The sequence below is a fragment of the Glandiceps talaboti genome, chromosome 12 (genome assembly GCF_964340395.1).
Source record: "Glandiceps talaboti chromosome 12, keGlaTala1.1, whole genome shotgun sequence".
NCBI classification, from domain to species: Eukaryota; Metazoa; Hemichordata; class Enteropneusta; family Spengelidae; genus Glandiceps; species Glandiceps talaboti.
In genome coordinates, this window is record NC_135560.1 from 11,790,955 (window position 1) to 11,812,262 (window position 21,308).

At 35.9% G+C, this 21,308-nt stretch overlaps 1 protein-coding gene across 2 annotated transcripts in view; it reads right to left on the minus strand.

Annotated features, from left to right (window-relative positions):
• Nucleotides 1–648: 648 nt before the first annotated feature.
• The window catches only part of LOC144443300 (regulator of nonsense transcripts 1-like), a 35,298-nt gene continuing 14,638 nt past the window's right edge, over nucleotides 649–21,308 (minus strand). The window contains exons 4-21 of one of the 2 annotated variants that reach the window (XM_078132739.1): nucleotides 20,491–20,700; nucleotides 19,356–19,568; nucleotides 18,026–18,198; nucleotides 16,130–16,228; nucleotides 12,016–12,124; nucleotides 10,948–11,155; nucleotides 10,435–10,505; nucleotides 9,714–9,861; nucleotides 9,087–9,218; nucleotides 8,327–8,470; nucleotides 7,387–7,600; nucleotides 6,957–7,074; nucleotides 6,123–6,422; nucleotides 5,610–5,784; nucleotides 5,104–5,191; nucleotides 4,571–4,857; nucleotides 4,076–4,192; nucleotides 649–3,385 (exon numbers count right to left, since the gene is read on the minus strand). In XM_078132739.1, the coding sequence (XP_077988865.1) occupies nucleotides 3,272–3,385; nucleotides 4,076–4,192; nucleotides 4,571–4,857; nucleotides 5,104–5,191; nucleotides 5,610–5,784; nucleotides 6,123–6,422; nucleotides 6,957–7,074; nucleotides 7,387–7,600; nucleotides 8,327–8,470; nucleotides 9,087–9,218; nucleotides 9,714–9,861; nucleotides 10,435–10,505; nucleotides 10,948–11,155; nucleotides 12,016–12,124; nucleotides 16,130–16,228; nucleotides 18,026–18,198; nucleotides 19,356–19,568; nucleotides 20,491–20,700 (2,920 nt within the window). In that variant the 3' untranslated portion in view covers nucleotides 649–3,271. Of the gene's footprint in view, nucleotides 3,386–4,075; nucleotides 4,193–4,570; nucleotides 4,858–5,091; nucleotides 5,192–5,609; nucleotides 5,785–6,122; nucleotides 6,423–6,956; nucleotides 7,075–7,386; nucleotides 7,601–8,326; nucleotides 8,471–9,086; nucleotides 9,219–9,713; nucleotides 9,862–10,434; nucleotides 10,506–10,947; nucleotides 11,156–12,015; nucleotides 12,125–16,129; nucleotides 16,229–18,025; nucleotides 18,199–19,355; nucleotides 19,569–20,490; nucleotides 20,701–21,308 lie in introns of both variants that reach the window. The other variant, XM_078132738.1, reaches the window with a different exon arrangement.

Consider the following 21,308-nt stretch of genomic DNA (forward strand, 5'->3'; position numbering starts at 1 on the left):
CACTATTTAAGATAATTCACTTTTTAAAAACAGCAATTCAAACTGGCTTCTGCACACTGTATGGCTTAGCTACATGATAGGTGGTGGTGCAGCTATGCTTGCACACTCCATGGGAACCGATGGGGGGGGTGGGGGGGGTGGAGTTGGTCATTCTGTTTCATATACCAGTCTTACATAGAATTTTTGTGAGGCTACCTGGTACATGAATGACTGGGCAAACTTGGATACATTTTACCCACTAACAACTCCCAAACAAAAAACACCAATAAATACAGTACAAGTACATTGCAGGTAATGATGGCATGTCTACATATGTATGGAATAAAAGCGGCTACGAAACCGAATGCAAACTGCCAAATTTGCTCTTTTCTCTCTCATCTGAAACTTGGCCTGTGAAAACACTACACACACACACAGAAATCACTTAAATTGACATGATGGAAGGTATTCTTCACTAAGACAGAGTGTCTTTAACTCATATTTTTTCTCCTTCTTGGGCTATCCAATATGGAAAACAAGCTTAATGACTGTCCAAGAGTTAAGACTCTTGTCTTTAAGTGAACTTCCCTAAACATCGTACATGTATAGAACACTGGCGTTTCTTATTTCAGCAAATTGTTTTTTAATCTGAGCCCCCCCCCCCCCCCCCCCCCCCATGTTAAAGTTAACAGTACATGTGATCAAAACTTGCCAACAGTGTGACAGAAGCCAGGCTAACTTATAAAACACACTGGAACAAATATTAACATTGAAGGAATCCCCCCACCATAATGCACTAAATGATGCCACTGTATTGCATCACATAGTAAAGTACATTTTATATAGTATGGTCAGTATACACCTCTGATTACCATGAAATAAAACACACACACTCTAAAAGTCTACTTAAAAAGTAAAAATAATAGTTTTAAACCAACAAAATTGATCGATGCCACAGTTTCTTGACTCAAAGGTTGACCCTCTTTCCTACACGATGTCAAAGCATGTGTTTATGTACTTGACCACTAGGGGGCGCCAAACATACCCATGATCCTTCAAGTGGACAGGTGATTGTAAATACTGCAGTGAGATGGCTTCAAAATCTAAAACAAATATTTCTGTTGTCAAGCAATCAAATAGTCTAGGATATGAAATACTGATTTGCCTGTAAGATTTTGTAATCTTTTTCTTTCAACAAATAATTCAAAATAGAATCTGATGCACTTTTCAGGACTACATCAGTCAAGAAATTGCAATGTATTGTCACCCGTCTCAGACAATTCACAGGAGATATATTTTGACAGGAATTTCTATCACCGACTTCTAACATTGCATTCAGATATGATCAGTGGCAACTGATAACATACAGATGCTCCTGGAATCTTTATCACCCCATAACTTTAAATGTATTCAAATCCCTCAAATTGGCAAGTTGTACCACAGAGTGGATGTGGCGTTTAGTCTACCACAGGTAGAATACAGACCGAGATTCAACATTCAACAATTTCATATGGAGTGTGCCCATATTTGGTGTGCAAGTTATGTATATATCTGCCAGTCAGATTCTTGCACCATATATGTAAGATTGAGATTTAATAGTCAACTGAGACAGCATAATAAAACTGTTGGGTATCGAGATTTGGTTTCCCACTCTATGACTTAGCGGTACTATATATATATTGTACATTAAGAAACAGGTGCCACCTCTGATCACACCACAGCTGATCATCCTAGACGACTCCTGTGTGGTCTTTACTTGCTATCACATTCAGGGCCAACCTTTGGTACACTATGGCATAACCGGAGTCGATTTGATCATTCACAGCGACTCATCATTGACAGCCAATTAGGTAGTCCATGCATAATTTACACTGACTTTTGGAACTTGTTTGCGATTTACATAGAACAACTAGGGAAAGAATTGACACTTTGCATGAAGCACTTCTTTCTTTCTTTCTCTCTTTCTTTCTTTGTGGTGAACCAAAGACCGTCTTCTTCCTACACACTGTAAACTCTGCAGTAGTTGTATCCACATTATGTCATAACCCTATCCTGTCTCTTTATCACTCTCATCTCATTACAATCCTATCCGGATCGATGACAGTAGCTGGGAGGCCTGATATCTTTAGCCTGACTTTTCTTCCTTCATATCTTGCCTACATCATTATAGAACATATCATTCCTGTCTTCATCTGCACTGTCTACGTACCTAACCCTTAGAATAATGCTACGCTACCATGGCATAGACAGTGTCCTAACACTATCGTAAAACACTAGATTTGATTATCGGATGGTTTTTAGGGGATGTAGATCCCTTGAGTGTCTGGAGTGAACTTCTATGGCTATATCGCAATACAGTACAATGTACTATCTGGGTCTCAAGCATCGGATCACTATCTGTGCACCTCCTGAGCTAACAAATTGCATGGACAATCCATCACGGATGTACAAGACTGCCAATCCACGAGACCCCCTTTGCTTCATGAAAGGTTTGTCAGAATCACTTTGACTACACATTAAGTCTCATCCTCACTCCAGCCTGACCTCAATCCTGGCTATACTATCTTTGGATAGTTCTAATATTTCCCCTCAGACACTTACCCATCAACCTCTGCAACACGCTCTGATTTGAACCCCTAGGCAAGTCAAACGGATCACCCTGTCAATAGCTTGAATTCACCAATCCCTGTCTGCATGTTTAAAGATTGCACCCTTTGGACACTAGCAGTTTATGTACCAGACCCTGCCCATCATGCTACACAAGGCTAACTGAGCACCAATTCTCCTATCAGACTCCGCCCCAATCTAAGCAAGAGTAACTGAGCACCAATTCTCCAACCAGACTCTGCCTCAATCTAAGCAATTCTAACTGAGCACCCTTACTGTATAATTTCCTGCCTTTATTTCTTTCGTTCTATGTTACAATTACTGCAGAGTTTCTCCTGAATAAGTTATGATTCTGATGAAGTTTTTTTTTTTCATGGCTGACTCTTTTTCTCAGCACATCCTATCATTGTGTTCCATTTCTTCAATTTGAGACAAGTATTGAGAGTTCCGCGAAACAGTGAGTCCTCCACCAACTCATCTGTGTGCCAACACAGCTGTGTGATGTAATTTTTGCTCTCTGCTCTTCTGTTTCATTTGGTTACCATAACAACGAGCACCCTGATGACAACATCTGTGCTTTGTTTCTGTGTACTTTTCCGTAGGTTGCTTTGACTATGTTGTTTTTTTCTCTCTCACTTCTTTCGTCTTTTTCTCTTCCGCAGACTAGATTCCTCATCTGGACAGTTTAATACTGAGGGAAGGCAGCTGTTCCTTGATAGTTACGATCTCCTTGGTAGGTAGAATCTTGTGATAACACCACGTCAGCCTGGGATTTGAACTCGTCTCCTAGGTAACTATCCTATTGGAGGAAGAACACAACAAACAAACTATAATCAGTGTGGTAAATATTTAAATACTGTATTGGATCATGCTCGCTCAGTACTAAAAAGGGTCAGCATGGTATTAATACCAGGATAGCACCTAACATCTCTACGCCGTGTGTTATGCCTACATCGGCCCATGTCAATATCACACTAGAATTGGGCAAGCTCCATGCTAAAACCAGGCGGACACTAACACCTCACCAGCATGTGTTACCAACTGGAAGGGTTAATGCCTGTACTGGAATTGTGGGCAAGCTCCATGCTAACACCAGGCTGGCACGAACACCTCATAAACATGTGTTAGCTAGCTTGGCGTAAGCTGTATGTTAACACCGAGCTAGCGCAAGCATTAACCCTTCCAGCTGCAATTTAGAAAGGAATTCTTTACAGTGTAGTGTAACTACTACATCCACATTCTATGTGCAACTGAAATCATTCATCTATCTCACCAACAATGAAATTAATGGTTACTAAGATGAAGTTGCTGGTTTATTACTACATGATGTGTGATAATCATACATTTCATATATGGTATTCACAAGTCAAACTTGATAGGACTCTGTAACTTAGGCCTGATATATACAGGTACTTCAAGTTTTGTTTGGACTGTGATCTATGATAAATGAAATGGAATAGAAAGAAACAAGCTACTTGTGTGACATTACCTGAGACAGTTCTGGTTGGGAAAGTCCAGGCTGCGACAAACCGGGCTGACTTAGTGGCTGACTCATAGACATGTGAGCCTGTGTCAGAGGACCTTGTGAGAATGGCTGGGAAGTATCCTGTAATGATAGAAAGGGGTGAAATCAATACTGGCACACATAGATTCTAGCAAAGAATTCACATCATATTACTAGTACTTTCGACTCAGATTAAGTGAAAGTGCATTGCTAAGATTTCAATCTTGAAATAATGATTTCTTATCATGTTTTGATGGTTATATTCTTTAAAACAAGTTGACAGGTATGGTTTGGACCATGAGCACTGTTCAGCTGGGACTTGTTTAGTTGGTGGTTTTTATATCCTTTCTGACATGGAGCACTATCAAAGCTAAATAGAGATATGTTTTTGAAAGTTTTTAGTAGTCCACAACACAAAACTCATCTGGCTGGAACCACACTAAACTGGGACATATTCTGAGAGATTTTGTTGTAGCCTACCTGACTAGCCTGGCTAGGACCGCCAGCACTGAACTGGGACATGTTCTGAGAGTTGTTGTAGTGATTTTGATGACCTCTCTGTTGCCCTCGCCGGTTTGGACCCCTAGTTTTGGGAGGTGGTCGTCCTGATGGTGCAACATGGTTGTAGTAGGAATGCATCGGAGGCATGTGTGGCATGAACATGTTGACTGGTATTGGTATATTGGCACCAGCTGCATGGGCTCTCTCCGAGTTAATATAGGCCATCTGATCATGGGTACGAAAGTAGTTCTCATAGCGGAGTTGGTCTGAGAACCAAATTAAAAAAGAAATTCAATATGCATGCTACAAGTTCACGCAGGTAGACTATTACTTTTGAATAACTGATAGAGACTACTTTTATGGAATTCAATTAACTTTTATAACTTTTTTTTTCAGCAGGACAGTGTCTTGTTAGTGTTTAAGTTATAGCTATTAGGGAAGCAAATAAAAGCTTTCAATTTTGAAAGATTTCTTCCTCCATCATACAAATTGAAACATACAATGCAACTTACGTGATCCAGTGTTGGACCTATCATAGACACTTCCTGGTATCATGGCTTCTCTGGCATCAAACATAGCAGTTGTCATAAACCGTCCTCCCTACAATTAAAACAACATAGCAAAGATGAGCAAAAAAAAAAAAAAATCTGACAATATTTGTGATCTGAAAATTTCAGCTCATTTATTCTTTCCTATTTCATGTAGTTAAACACCTCTGCTAATCCTGCCACTTTCTTGAATCACTGTATGGACCCCACTGGAAACAAGTCTTTGACTTTGTGGGTTATCCAACTAATTCAACAATTTGTACCAGTTTTTATTTGTATGTCTGTACTGTCAATCTTGTTTTTTCACTGAAATAAACTAACTAACTAACTCATATATCTGTATCATCATTGATTTTTACCAACATAAAACATAACAGTGATGAATCAATAGGTTAGCCATTACCATGGAACCTGGAACCAATAACGTTATTAACATTTACTCAGTGCAACTATAATTGGAAGTAACTTACAGGATTGGTTGTATTGACCAGTTTACGTGGTTTACTGAACTGTATCATGCTTTCTTTTAGGTTGTTCAGTGGACCTTCCACCAATACATGCTGTTCTTTGTAGTGGTTCAACAGGTGATTCCATAGAGCCTGTTTTGACAACACTTTGGGATTTCCAATGATGATGGTACCAAACCTGAAAATACATTCAATTTGGTAAACAACAGTTGAATAACAACAAATATACTGCAGACATCTAAAGATATTTATTAGATAACACGGTCTGAATATTTTGATATGGACACACATAAAACACATATTACTGGGGGTGGGGGTGGGGGTGGGGGTTAAGGGTGGGTGTTGTTCTTTGAAATGGAACAAAGTATTTAACAGCTATAAGGAAACATCAAGTACTCTAAACTACAGCAAACTATGGCATGGCCAGACTCCCTAGCTAAATATAACTAATGAACTATTTAAGTAACTAACAAAACTTGATTTAACTCTATATATTTGAACTCTGGCCATACTTACTTGCTTCTGGTGAGAGCTACATTGAGACGTCTTGGGTCATTAAGGAAACCGATTCCTTGGTGTTCATTGGCTCTTACACATGACAGTATGATGTAATCTTTCTCTCGTCCTTGGAAAGCGTCAACACTGGCTATCTCAACTTCCTGGTACAGCTTGGCATGAAGTGAGCCATTGTGTTGCATGTATTGTACAATGAATGCTCTCTGTCCTTCATACGGAGTGATAATACCAATCTGTTCTGGTCGGATTCCGGATCTCAGGAATCTAGTGGTGATCTTTTCCACATTAGCTGCTTCAGTTCTGACAAAGCAAACATACAAATATCATACTGAACAATGTTTTTCAACAACAAAATTGGAAAGGTTCTTGCAGCAAGGGAGCACTTCTCGTCCACTGAACTAGTCTTCTCAAAAGTGTAGGCAGTACATGTAGAATGACTGTGGTTGAGTATCAGTGTTTTGCAAGGTTTGGGAATATCAAAACCAGAAATGGTGAAATTGGTTTAACTAGCATATGTCCCCAATACAGCATACCATAATTTTAATTTTGGTGGCGAACAATGGTAAAATGACTTAGGACCTAAGGTAGCTTTTACCGTCTTACCATCCTCGGTAAAATTACTGACTTTACCAATTAGAATTACATTAGGGAGACAAACCCTATTGCTATCCCTAACCTAAGTGAAATCATTATACCCTAGCTTTAAAACAAATATCTACAACGTATCCACGGTACACTCAGTCTCCTGTCTTACATTTTTACCCCGTATAGATTACCCATGCATGTGACTAACTATCACCAGTCCTACACAAGGATGACAATCAAACTAATTACCTGTTCAAATAGGAAGTTCCAGAGCTAGCAATTTCTTCTTGCCCAGTGGTGGCATAAAACAACATTGGTTTGTCAGTCTGAGGCCATGGAAAGTCCAGAGATTTGTTGGTTCTTTCGGCTGAGATAAAACAACACAAGACAACAATGAGAAACTCTTAAACATTGGAAATAAAATTTATTCATAAAAATAGTCAGTTTTGCTTGAATTCACAAAGGCAAAATTTACTTTAACTGAAAAATATGTTTTAAATACTGTTGACATCAGGACATGAGTAGTCTTACACTCAGAAGAAGAAGACATTTTGTTTCATTTGCACACTATGACACTCCTCGTGGTAACTCCATTTTGCACAGTACGAGAAACTCACTGTAATTCCATTTTGTGTGATAAACTAACCTGGAGTAACTCCATTTAGTACAATAAACTCACCTGGGGTGACGCCATTCTGCAGGGATCCTTCATAGAAGATATTAGATGGAAAAGAACTGAGCACTGGATGCATACGATACTGTACTTGAAGTCTGATTGGTCGGATTCCTAGAACTACAAGACGTTCAAAAAGAGACTGAGAGAGACCAGCTCTGGCTGCCTTCTTACACATCACTACAGGACCAAGTTGACAATGATCTCCAACCAGAATCAGCTACCAAAAGATAAAACATTGATACAAAGTTCTGATATCTGCATACACAAAACAAGATGTACTGAAAACCAGCGATTCTATCATCCCCCCAAAAATTATTTTACATTATTGAATTACTGGAGTAGTTAAACTGTAAGGTCATCCAGCAAATATGTCCTCCTAAATTTTGGAATTCTCTCTTTCTGGATTTGAAAAAAATGCAAAACTGGAAATAGTTTAGGCCAAGCTAAAGGCATAATCAGTGTTTTTGTTAAGGTTTGTAAGTAGGTAAAATCTACCCGCGTTCCTTTGTCATTTTACGGAGATTTCTCCCCAATATATCATATTATGTATGTGAAACTTCATATGCTGATTTTACCGAATTTCCCCATTTCTCTTACCTGGGTTCCCAACCCTTAACAAAAACACTGCTAATCTAAATCCACTCAAAGAAGTATTCAGTATCAATCAACCTTTTCAGCACTATTGAACACAACAATCCTTAGAGTCTGACACTATAGAAATTATTTTGATTGACTGATTGATCAAGTGATTGATTATGATTGATTGATTGACTTATACATTAGGTAGCTTTCATATAAATCTCGTTATGTCATTTTTCTTACGACTAATATTTCCCAAAAAACATAACATGATAATAAATGTCTAATTCAGTGGTACAGACATTTCAGCCTGGAATACAATGAGAATTTCTTACTGATTACAGAGTAACTATACAATTCTTACTTGTTTGGCTCCTAATACTGATGATATCATACACTCAGGTTCAGTGGCCTGGGTGCTCTCATCAATCAAGATACTCCTGAACCTGAACTTGGCAACTCTCGGATCACCAGCACCAACACATGTACAGCAGATTACATCAGCATTCTGGGAGGAAAGATAAAACATACGCATGAACAGTCAAGATGCCATCCATCAGGAGAGAAACCATTGACAGAAACATACATGTACATAGATAAGACAACAATCTGGAGTAATGATTTCATTTTTTTGAAGTATGGGTTACCATATTTTTTTTTCTGTTTCTCATTATGCGACTGACCCAAATTTTCAGCCCCGACATCAAAAAAAAAAAAAAAAAAATTATTTTCACACACTCCTTAATATTTTGTGGAACAGCGCCCTCTCTGGCAAGAATAAACAAGTGTGGAAAAATAAAGGTAAAAAATACATGTATTAATGTCACTTCAACCTCACTTGACACCAAAGTAAGTGTTGCGATGAGTCACCAGCTAAAAGCTACACACACAGTTGACTTTCACCATTAACACTTGTATGCACTCACACAGCAGTTAAAAATCACACATATGATTGATTGGACGGATGTAGATGCACTTCAACAGTTTTTATCAGATGATGAACGCTATGCTTTCATCAGTCAGGATGTATACTGATTTTGATAATGGATGTCTATAAGTTAAAAACAGGCCACTCTCATGCCTTCTCTGCAATGTATGCAAGTTACATCATAACACCATCTCACCTGGAGAAGTTCCCGTTCACAATTCCTCTTCAGGGTTCTGTATCTCTTTTCATCAGCGCTAGATAACTCCCCTGTTTCATCTTTCAGTTGTTGTAGTTTTTGTAGTTCAGGATATGTCTCCATACTTCTCACCTACACAAAACACCAAAATAAGTGTCAAAGTCTACAATACCATGCTTGACTAGCACCGGATGATTATCATTGCTAGAATGAATGTTCACAGAATCTGGGTTCATAGCTACGAAATAAAAATTTCGACTTGTAGCATCAAAACATTGTTCGGAAGCAAATCCTTAATTTTCATTCACATCTCATCACCGCTGTCAGGGTGTATACTGACAATAACCCATTATAGTACATGTACAGCCCTGATAGTGCTGATCAGGCAAACAAATATTTGGGAATGGCTAAAAATTATTAGTAGCTATATTCATTGGTTATGATTCTTATTATTATCATCTACGATGAACATTAATTTTCCCCATTTCTTATTACTATAGCTTTCATAAATATACCTATAGCTATATATTGTAACAACTTGAGAAATTTATATATCAACCACAGGCAATGCAGAGAAATATCACTTCTAAGATATATAGACAGTGTGTGGAGTTGATTGGTTTTTACCTGGTTGTGTAGTGCCAGGAAGGATACTGGTGAATCAATAGCTTCTCTACTCTTGGCACACAGACGTACTACTTTGAGACCAGTACGGTGTATCTTCTCAGTCAGCTGATCAACAGCTATGTTACTTGGAGCACACACCAGTACTTGGCTGTTAAAAAACAAAATGAGACAACATGAAAACTTGCACTTTATATATATTGGCAATGTTACGTGGAACATAAACAATGTGCTGTCATACATCAACTGACATACAGTAAATTGGCTGAGGAGTATTGGGTCATAGATGTGAACTGTATCTGTTACAACAAGAGATGTTCATTTATACAAATGTACAGTATCGAGTAAAGGCACAGCTGTACCAAACTAAAATGACATTTTATAACATTTTGCTCAGCTGAACACTGATGCAATAACAGTGACTAATTTCTAATGTATGACCAAACAGCAAACTTAGAATTCATGTGACAAAATAGCTGTGCTCTACACCCTACGAGGTAAAATTTGGAAAATTGTCCAAAGATGGAATTTTTGATGAGCATCGGTGGATGTACTGCAGTGGTATCAGTGGATGTACCACAGTGAAATGTTAGTGGGGCATACCACTATACTTTCAAGAATAAAGTACACAGACAGAATTTACCAACAATACAGAATCAGTTGTTCTCATTTTAGACACATCAAAACTATAATTATGATACAACTAGTAGTACACACTACTTACCCTAGATTCTGTTTGGCTAGGTGATGTACAATGGTAGCTGATGTAACTGTCTTGCCAGTACCAGGGGGTCCCTGAAAATCAATCAATCAATCAATCAATCAATTAATCAATCAAATCAAAAATATTTATGATATAGACTCCAGAACCGAAGTAATGTTCAGTGGTGCAAAATCAAAATCAAATATCAAGATATATACAATAGTTGTCACTGAAACAATCTTGTTTAGACTTTTCTGGTCTTATTTTCAACTTATTCATGTTGTTGTACAAAATGTACTTGCTATTATAAAGCATATGTGATTATCAGCATTACTGTCAACATCCCATACACTTGTTTGGCCATTTATTCATACAGTTTACACATGGACATCATTCTAGTGTACAAATTATCATTAATGACTATGTAAATAATTTAAGTAATTCAGCTAATACTAATGCACTCATACAAGAACAGGACAACTACCTTCAAGATATACAGTCTACAAGATATACAGATAATATTGTAATATGTACCTGTATAAGACTGAGTGGTCGTTGAAGTACAGTCTTGACAGCATAGACCTGGGAGTGATTGAGTTCCGGCAGACCTGGTGCTGAGAATCTCTTGGGTAAATTACATTTGACAACCACTTCCTCCACCTCATGGCCTAGGAGTTTATGATAGATGTATCCAGACACTGATGTCTCATCTACAGCAAATGTCTTCATAGCACTCTGCATTCTACAGATAAAATCAAACCAAATTTGTATCTGCTGTTTGCTTCTATATTTGCAATTCTGTGTCACAAAGCCGGGATAGATTCCATGATGACGTATAATGGGGGGGGGGGGGGGGGGGGGGCTGAACCATTGCTACAGGTATTGTAATCTAGGCAGTGTAGGGAGATGATAGTCAAAATGCCCACAAGGCTTGACGCTAGGCTAAATGTAGTACATAAAAGTGACACAGTCAGTAACTCTAAGCTGGTTCAGTGATTACATATGTTTAAAACAGATATTCTACGACTTGTATTATTGAATTTGTTCTAACTCCAAAAGTGGTTATTTTATTTGACGTGTAGCATTAACAAATTATATGTTTGAATTTCATGATCAAGGTCCTTAAGTAGACAAAAAATCCAACATTGCAATCATTTCAAATTCACCATTCCAAAGTATTTCACTGTATTTCACTGCCTGATTCCAGTCTTGGAACTGTGAACAATACATTGTTTCTGGTCAGGACAGTTTGTCTAAAATGGTGCAATAACGCAATTTTTTCTAAAAATTCTGAACAAACCTGTCACTGAATCTACTATTTATGGCAGTTACTATTCTTTTTATTTAGTACGTTGGAGCAAGTGTGTTTGTGGGGAAGATGTCATTTGCTTGTTCATGATTGGCTCTGCAATTGTCTTCACTGAAGTAGGGAGGGTTATTTTTGTGTTTCCCCAAAGATCTGCAGACTGCATGGGCTGGACAAACACAAACAAAAGATCGATATGGGGGTATTTAAGTGATGCATGCACTGACCAGAAAAAATTCTTTTTATATTTTTGGCCTAATACAAAAGCTGCATGAAACCATCATAAACAGACCTACCTGTCAAAAGAGGTCGACTTCCATACAAAGTCAACGACAAAGTTATGAGTACACTCGACTGGGGCACCAGCATTGCTCTTGAGTTCAATACCAACCTCATCACCATAGTCTGGGTTGCTAAGTTACGGAAGTTTATTATGACAAATCACGATTCTGAATAAATTACTTACAGAGAATTTACAAAGTAAAAGTCACACAATACCTATAGCAATTACATAGTTGTAAAGTTGACAACATATATTCAATTCAATCATTGTCAATTTTTAGTTTCTAGGAAATTGACCCCCCTGTGTAATGATAGTCGTGCATACAATATCACAACACTGAGGGCGCTTTTCTTCAAAACTGATGTTTATTATCAAATATGCTAATTATATTTCAATGATTACATTTTCACACAGAGTTTTGGATTTAAATTCCACTTCTTTCCTTCAAGTTGAATGAACTACTTCAAGCCATGTATACCCTGGGGTGTAAGAAAATAATACTGGGCATAGGGTATGCTAATTTATGCAGCACAAGAAATATGCACTCCAAAGGTTAAACCCCAATAACTGAAGCCCTCAGTCTTGGATTACTATGGCATCTATGGGGGCCATACGGCTTACATAGGATCAAACCCTTTGTTCACTACAAATATTATTCATATCCATATTTCAATCCTCTAGTGCCCTTTAAATTTACTCTGCCGGGTTTTATATCCCGAGTTCTGGAAGCCACAGGAAATCCTTAAAACCACTGCCTGAAGGGTCTCAAGTTAGTGTCCAAAATTTGGAATTCAACTTTTGAGTCCAAAAGTAATGAAGATTGCCACTCCAGTAACTGTATCTGGTACTACTTGCTTCCATAATTCTTGTTTGCATTTTTGACTTATTTGTGACTTATTTATGTTGTATTTAGAGGCATATGTTGTATTTAGAGGCATACGTTGTATTTAGAGGGATATGTTGTATTTAGATGCATATGTTGTATTTAGATGCATATGTTGTATTTAGAGGGATATGTTGTATTTAGATGCATATGTTGTATTTAGATGTATATGTTGTATTTAGATGCATATGTTGTATTTAGATGTATATGTTGTATTTAGATGTATATGTTGTATTTAGATGCATATATTGTATTTAGAGGGATATGTTGTATTTAGAGGGATATGTTGTATTTAGATGCATATGTTGTATTTAGATGCATATGTTGTATTTAGAGGGATATGTTGTATTTAGATGCATATGTTGTATTTAGATGCATATGTTGTATTTAGATGCATATGTTGTATTTAGAGGGATATGTTGTATTTAGATGCATATGTTGTATTTAGATGCATATGTTGTATTTAGAGGCATATGTTGTATTTAGATGCATATGTTGTATTTAGATGCATATGTTGTATTTAGATGCATATATTGTATTTAGATGCATATGTTGTATTTAGATGCATATGTTGTATTTAGATGCATATGTTGTATTTAGATGCATATGTTGTATTTAGATGCATATGTTGTATTTAGAGGCATATGTTGTATTTAGAGGCATATGTTGTATTTAGATGCATATGTTGTATTTAGATGCATATGTTGTATTTAGATGCATATATTGTATTTAGATGCATATGTTGTATTTAGATGCATATGTTGTATTTAGATGCATATGTTGTATTTAGATGCATATGTTGTATTTAGATGCATATGTTGTATTTAGAGTCATATGTTGTATTTAGATGCATATGTTGTATTTAGATGCATATGTTGTATTTAGATGCATATGTTGTATTTAGAGGCATATGTTGTATTTAGATGCATATGTTGTATTTAGATGCATATGTTGTATTTAGATGCATATGTTGTATTTAGATGCATATGTTGTATTTAGAGGGATATGTTGTATTTAGATGCATATGTTGTATTTGGATGCATATGTTGTATTTAGATGTATATGTTGTATTTAGAGGGATATGTTGTATTTAGATGCATATGTTGTATTTGGATGCATATGTTGTATTTAGATGTATATGTTGTATTTAGAGGGATATGTTGTATTTAGATGTATATGTTGTATTTAGAGGGATATGTTGTATTTAGATGCATATGTTGTATTTAGAGGGATATGTTGTATTTAGATGCATATGTTGTATTTAGATGCATATGTTGTATTTAGATGCATATGTTGTATTTAGAGGGATATGTTGTATTTAGATGCATATGTTGTATTTGGATGCATATGTTGTATTTAGATGCATATGTTGTATTTAGAGGCATATGTTGTATTTAGAGGCATATGTTGTATTTAGATGTATATGTTGTATTTAGAGGGATATGTTGTATTTAGAGGCATATGTTGTATTTAGATGCATATGTTGTATTTAGAGGCATATGTTGTATTTAGATGCATATGTTGTATTTAGAGGGATATGTTGTATTTAGATGCATATGTTGTATTTAGATGCATATGTTGTATTTAGAGGCATATGTTGTATTTAGATGCATATGTTGTATTTAGAGGGATATGTTGTATTTAGAGGGATATGTTGTATTTAGAGGGATATGTTGTATTTAGATGCATATGTTGTATTTGGATGCATATGTTGTATTTAGATGTATATGTTGTATTTAGAGGGATATGTTGTATTTAGATGTATATGTTGTATTTAGAGGCATATGTTGTATTTAAAGGCATATGTTGTATTTAGATGCATATGTTGTATTTAGATGCATATGTTGTATTTAGATGCATATGTTGTATTTAGAGTCATATGTTGTATTTAGATGCATATGTTGTATTTAGAGGCATATGTTGTATTTAGAGGCATATGTTGTATTTAGAGTCATATGTTGTATTTAGATGCATATGTTGTATTTAGAGGCATATGTTGTATTTAGATGCATATGTTGTATTTAGAGGCATATGTTGTATTTAGATGCATATGTTGTATTTAGAGTCATATGTTGTATTTAGAGGCATATGTTGTATTTAGAGGGATATGTTGTATTTAGATGCATATGTTGTATTTAGATGCATATGTTGTATTTAGATGCATATGTTGCATTTAGATGCATATGTTGTATTCAGAGGCATATGTTGTATTTAGATGCATATGTTGTATTTAGAGGGATATGTTGTATTTAGATGCATATGTTGTATTTAGATGCATATGTTGTATTTAGATGTATATGTTGTATTTAGAGGCATATGTGATCATAAAGTGATTTATTCTCATTACAATTTGTTGACATTATTTAAAAGTCCAGACCAGATATTCATACTTTTGACACAAAGATGTCAAGAAATAATACATGGTCTTAGTAATAACAAAGTAATTCAGCTCATTAGAAGGATTCAATAATTTCAGGCGAGGGTTCATGAATTTTTTAACAGCAAAAATTAACGAAAATTAATCAAAATGTTATGACTACTAGGATTATCATATTCAAACAATGCACTGTCACTTTAATATTACAGCAACCCGGGACATCATATTTTTGTGATATCTCATTTTTGCATATTGTAGGATTCCCTGAAACAGACATGTAAAAATATCCAGAAAACATACAATTTTACAAACATAAGAGTTGTGCATGCTTTGCGTTTCTATGACAACACCAGGGAATAACTGACCGCAAGGAAATGAAAGCCTTGCTTATTAAAACTCTGCCATACAGAAACCCAGACACACTCACATCTTGACATTTCCGAGCAGGTGTAACCATGGCAACCGGGTGATTATTATCCGTTATTTCAAGTGGAAATCACAAAATGAAAGTTCTAATGTGGGAAATATCGCATTATATGTTTATTAAGTTGATCAAATAGATTAAAAATATGGTTGATGATAAGTAATAATTGCTTTCCGGTTAGTTTTATTAGGCTGGCAATTTTTTTTTCACTTTTCATTTCTGCTAGGGTAGGTCCCTTTTATCTATACTTTCATCTGTCATACACGTTTCATCAATAACGTCTAATGTTTAGAAACCAAACAATTACAGATTTTCTTAAAGCTGAAATGATGGAAAACAATTATCACTTCTTTTTTTTTTCATTGCCGTTCCCTAGACACTTCAGTTTCTAATAACAGAGATGTTTTGATGTGTTTGCTATCATAACATTTAGAAAAGGATACTGTCGGGAATTTTGATAACATGACCTACTCCTGACCATGGTTTATGCAGCTCTCCAAGATAACGCAAGCGTAACTCATCACCGTGCATCAGTTTTAGATCTGAAAATAGACACAACGTACCATATCATGTATCAATACACTAAGTGCAAACAATATATCTCAGCTTTTTAATTCTCACCAATAATGATAAACCCTCAATAGGTATTTCATCAACATGATAGGCAAGCCAAAGATATTTTTTTTTTTAATGTTCAGCTAAATACACAATTAGATGTTATTCCCCAACATTTTTTTTTCATTCAGCCAAGGAAAATTCACATAATCTAAGGGGCCTTCGTCACTATGAGACGCTAGATGGGTACTGAAAACCCTTAGGTCATGAGTATTTTCCAGTTGAATGAAGAAAATTTTGGAGAATGATATAATCATACCAACACCAATAATATCAAAGAGAAATCAGGGAAATTAAAGGCAATTTTGAACGTTTTGACGCACATTTCAAACACAGTAGAACCAGTGACATAGACGCATGTTGATGTGATGCAGAGCGACCAGAGTATATATTCCATATTTTTTGTTCAACCTGGTTTAAGCATGGTACAATAGTCTTTTATTTCTAGACTGTATACACAGATTATAAAAACAGTATTGATTTAACCGTATGAATGTTATTGTAGCCACTTGTCAGTTATTATGAAAATAACAGGTCTTCTGCATTTTGCAGACAAAGTCCAACAAAACATACATTGCGCTCTTAATTGAAGTCTCACATACACACACATAAATACACACACACACACACACACACACACACACACACACACATACATACACATACATACATACATACATACATACATATATACATATATACATACATACATACATACATACATACATACATACATACATACATACATACATACATACATACATACATACATACATACATACATACATACATACATACAAACAAACACACACACACATTGCTATTTTACATAACACTGAAATCAAGAGTTTAACAAACACAAACTTTAAATCAATGAAAAAGGCTTCTTAAATGTGGGTATATGAAAGTACATATTTTCTGTTGTGTCGCTGCAAGCGGGAAAACAGTCCTTATCTACTATATACAGCTATTGCATACAAAAGTTTGATGATTAAGTTTTAAAACTTATAATGCATTATTCTATTACATAGAATTAAAATACGACACGGACTGGTATACATGTACTATAATCTTCAAGATGTTCAGCAGAGACTCCAATCCTTTAGGCATAACATAAATCAAACATTTACTCTGTAATATTGCTGAAGTCATCATAAAGTGAGTGGGTGGAAACGAGTTAGTTAATGATGGTCTAATCTCGATAATCATTTATAATTTATCTAACAAACAAAGATATCTACAAATACAGGTGATTGAATTTATTCTGTGTACCAATGACTGCACTCACACTGCAGGCAATGATGTATCAAATTGGAATTTTACATCGTCTATTTTTAATGAGACCCGTTCTCTCCCTAAGGGGGGTACATTATCGTTTCCATGCAACACACCAAAAAAGCCAAAACATATTGATTCAAAATATTGTGTATTACAGCATGGATTATTCATTCCGCAGAATGAAATGAACAGGTGTGACATGTTTCTCTTGTGATTTTGTCTTTTAAGCCACAAGTTTCTCTTCGTTTGATGAAAAATAGCACAGATAAATAATACATCAAATTGAGAATGAATCTTCATACATACATACATACATACACAATGATAACAGCATGCCTCCCCAGGCACTGATACTATTGAAGTGCATCACACTGACATCTCTTTTCCTAACTGTCAATTTAGCCATAAGAATGAACTGTTCTCATGTTTCAGGTCATCTTACTTACCTCCATCCCTTCTTGGAAAGTTGAAGTGAGCAATTCTTTTCTTATTGAGGCCAATGTCCCAGCGTACAACGATGTTATCTTGGGTTTGGGACTCTTTCAGCTTTCTGTCATAGTCAGCCTCCATCTTGACCAGTGGACCAAAAATGTTCTGATATTGGTAGGCATCTTCATATCTGAAATCCATGAAAATGAATTTATAAATTACAAGTTTCACATTTCAGTGCCAAGACTCTCTTCGCTATCTGCGTTCACTTCCATCTCGACTAAGTACTGGAGCAAGGATTTCTTCATCAAAGTAACTGGAAGTTTGCTATGATTCTAACATTTGCAACTTCAACATGCTATATTTTCGCTATCTTTGCAGCTTAAAGCAGTGGCACGAAAGTGGACACAAAAATGAGAGAAATGACAGCTAAACCTTTCATCAACGATGCTGATAACACTGCAGTATAATTATAACCTATAGAAGTTGTCTATAGATTGCATCAAAATAACTCTGAGTTCTTGCAAGTGGCATCACCAATTTTGAAATAAATAGAACTAAACTAATGATTTGTATTTGAATAATGGCATTAACTTTCCTTGTGAAATACTGGAAAATAACTGTTATTAGTATATGTGAGAAATGTTTCCTTTTCTGGTACTCTAATTTCTAAGTCGCCTAAAGCCTTTCATTCACACTTCTATAAATCCTTCCTTAACTAATTAGCATTATTCATATATTCTAATTACATTAAGGGAGCAAGGACAGTACATGTATAAAATTTCCCAAACATGGAGAAAAACATTTCAAATTGACCAGTTTACTAGTCTCTGTTATTCAGTTTTGTATGGCCTTAAAGTACTATATCAGGACAAAAATTCAAGCTGAACTCCTAAAAAAAAATATGAAAGAACATTATATATTTAGAGGACTGTGGTCCTTTTCCCCATCAGGCCTTAATAAAAAAGATTGTGTGGTTCCGATTACTCTCCATTTTAGAATAGGTGGAGTAGGTAGATTTTTTATTTTATTTTATTATATGTTGTTGTTTTTTTTATAAAGTCTACGTGTTATTTATTTCTTCCCATCAGATGTACAGCCATTACAGATTGGAAGAACAGTTTTATATTGTCTTTTTAATTTGATGTCAGTTTTCCACATCCACTCTTTCTTGTAAGACTTCACAATTTTTGCAATTTTATTATTTTTTTCTCGTAAAAGTAAAACAATAAGTTTAGGAGTCGGCAGTGAAAACCTAGGCGGGGTTGGGTAATCAAAACCAAGCAATTAATTTGTTTAGGCCTCACAAGAGTTAATTAACATAGTGTATTTTGTGTCTTTTTGTACCTGAGAAGAACAGCCTGTGGTTCTTCATCCACACCTGGTTTCTCCAAGTCTTCTAAGGTAGCGTCCGGATTATCTTTCCACAGTTCTTCAAGTTTATTGATTTGCTGAGCAGAGATCTGTCTGGCTCTCAGTTGTTCCTGTTCTGATGGTATCTTGACCAGCCAAGACAGAAACTGTCTGTCTTGGATTAAAGGCTGCCACTGGGAGGGATCCCTGGTTGATGTAAAATGTATCAAACTTTTAGTAACATTTTTAAGATGGTGAAATCTACCAGAACCTCCAAAGTGCGATTTACTTTGGCCTCATTTTTCTGTACAATGGTCACAATGCATCACCAACTCTAAAAATCTTGACCACTTTCTTTAATCCGATTACAGGTTTCTTAAACGTTACGACATTGACTGCAACAATGCATATCTGCATATCATATCATATTTGAAATTATTCTCAATATGTTGAAAAAAAAACATGTTAAACGCTAAGAAATTGACTTTTCTTTCCTCCAAGAAGTTGCATGATGATTGACAAGTGATCAGCCAGCCTTTGATTAGTCAGTGGGTTCAAGAGGATACCCAGGGGGTATACCTCCCTGTGCAGTAAGTACAGTCAGCAGCATCACAATCAATTACTTAGGGGGACAATAGAACACTGGCACCCCTAGGTAAGTTCAACTGTGAGCCAAACCAGTGAAAAGCTGGTTGTTGATTGGACAGACATACACAAAACTCAGAGAATGGATTATGCTGTTTACTCATCATTTCACTTGTTCAACTGAGCTGCATGTGCATACTGACTGGTCTCACTTAGACAGTCAGGGCTTAACTGCAGGAACAGCAGTTTTTGGGTAACAAACACTCTCTTGAAAATACACATGGTACAATGTCCTCCTCATGGCCAGTACCATACATGCAGGACATACAAAAAAGTCATGACATTCCGACATTTAGCATTCTTCAGAAAAAATATTGGAGAAAGAACAATGCACAAAAATTGAAGAAAAAGCAGTATCATATGGAATTGTATCATATTACTGTTGCGAGGTGAAGTTGTACTCTATCTGTGATAAACAGAGCTCAAAACCTAGAATTTTATATCTTCACAACATTCAATCGTACATTTGGTAGAAGGTACCTACCAGTTCATGTCTTTCAAGTTGCTCTGAGTGGCACATGGCTGTCTACACAGTAAAACTACAACGGAATCGGCTTTGGCTGGTATAAAACCCAACAAGAAGACATTTCTACATCCACAGTTGTAGCATTCTAGTATCGTCTCTCCTAGAGGTCCATCTTTGTGGAGGGTCACTTCCTTACACTTGGCTCTCACTAGATGGTTGACAATGTGGCTGTGTAGAACATAAAAAATTGAGATTGGAATTTTGTTAAAAACTGTATGCGTATCAACATGGTAACCCCTACATACTTTACTTTCATAATAAATAAACGCGTGCGTATAATGAAGCTTAGACGTTGACAATATACAGAATTTTAAAAAAATATATGTCAAGATGTTCAGCAGTATCAAGATTGGAAGAGCCTGTCGAAAAAAACAGCGCCCTCTGGTGATAAAATTAAGTAGACTGATTGGAAAGGAATTAAAAAACATGACACACTTTCATAAAATTTTCAATTTTCCGACATTCACATAACAATACAAAGTCTTGCGTGAAAGTAATAGTGTGTACACTCCCTTTCGGCAACAGACAAAGCGTTTATCATAATTCACTTTTACGTGGGTGTAATAATAGGTATGAATTTCTCTTCTACCTGTACATGTACTTACCAGGAGATTTCAAACACTTCAATTTCATGTTGGTTTTAGAGTACAAATCATATTTTGTTTATAGCTAAAGCTGTTACAGTGTACAGGTTTGCTCAAAATTGAAAATGAAAGTACAGATTTTTTGAGAGGTATAGTAGTTGTGCTCTTGTTCGTTTGTGAGTCATGTTTAAT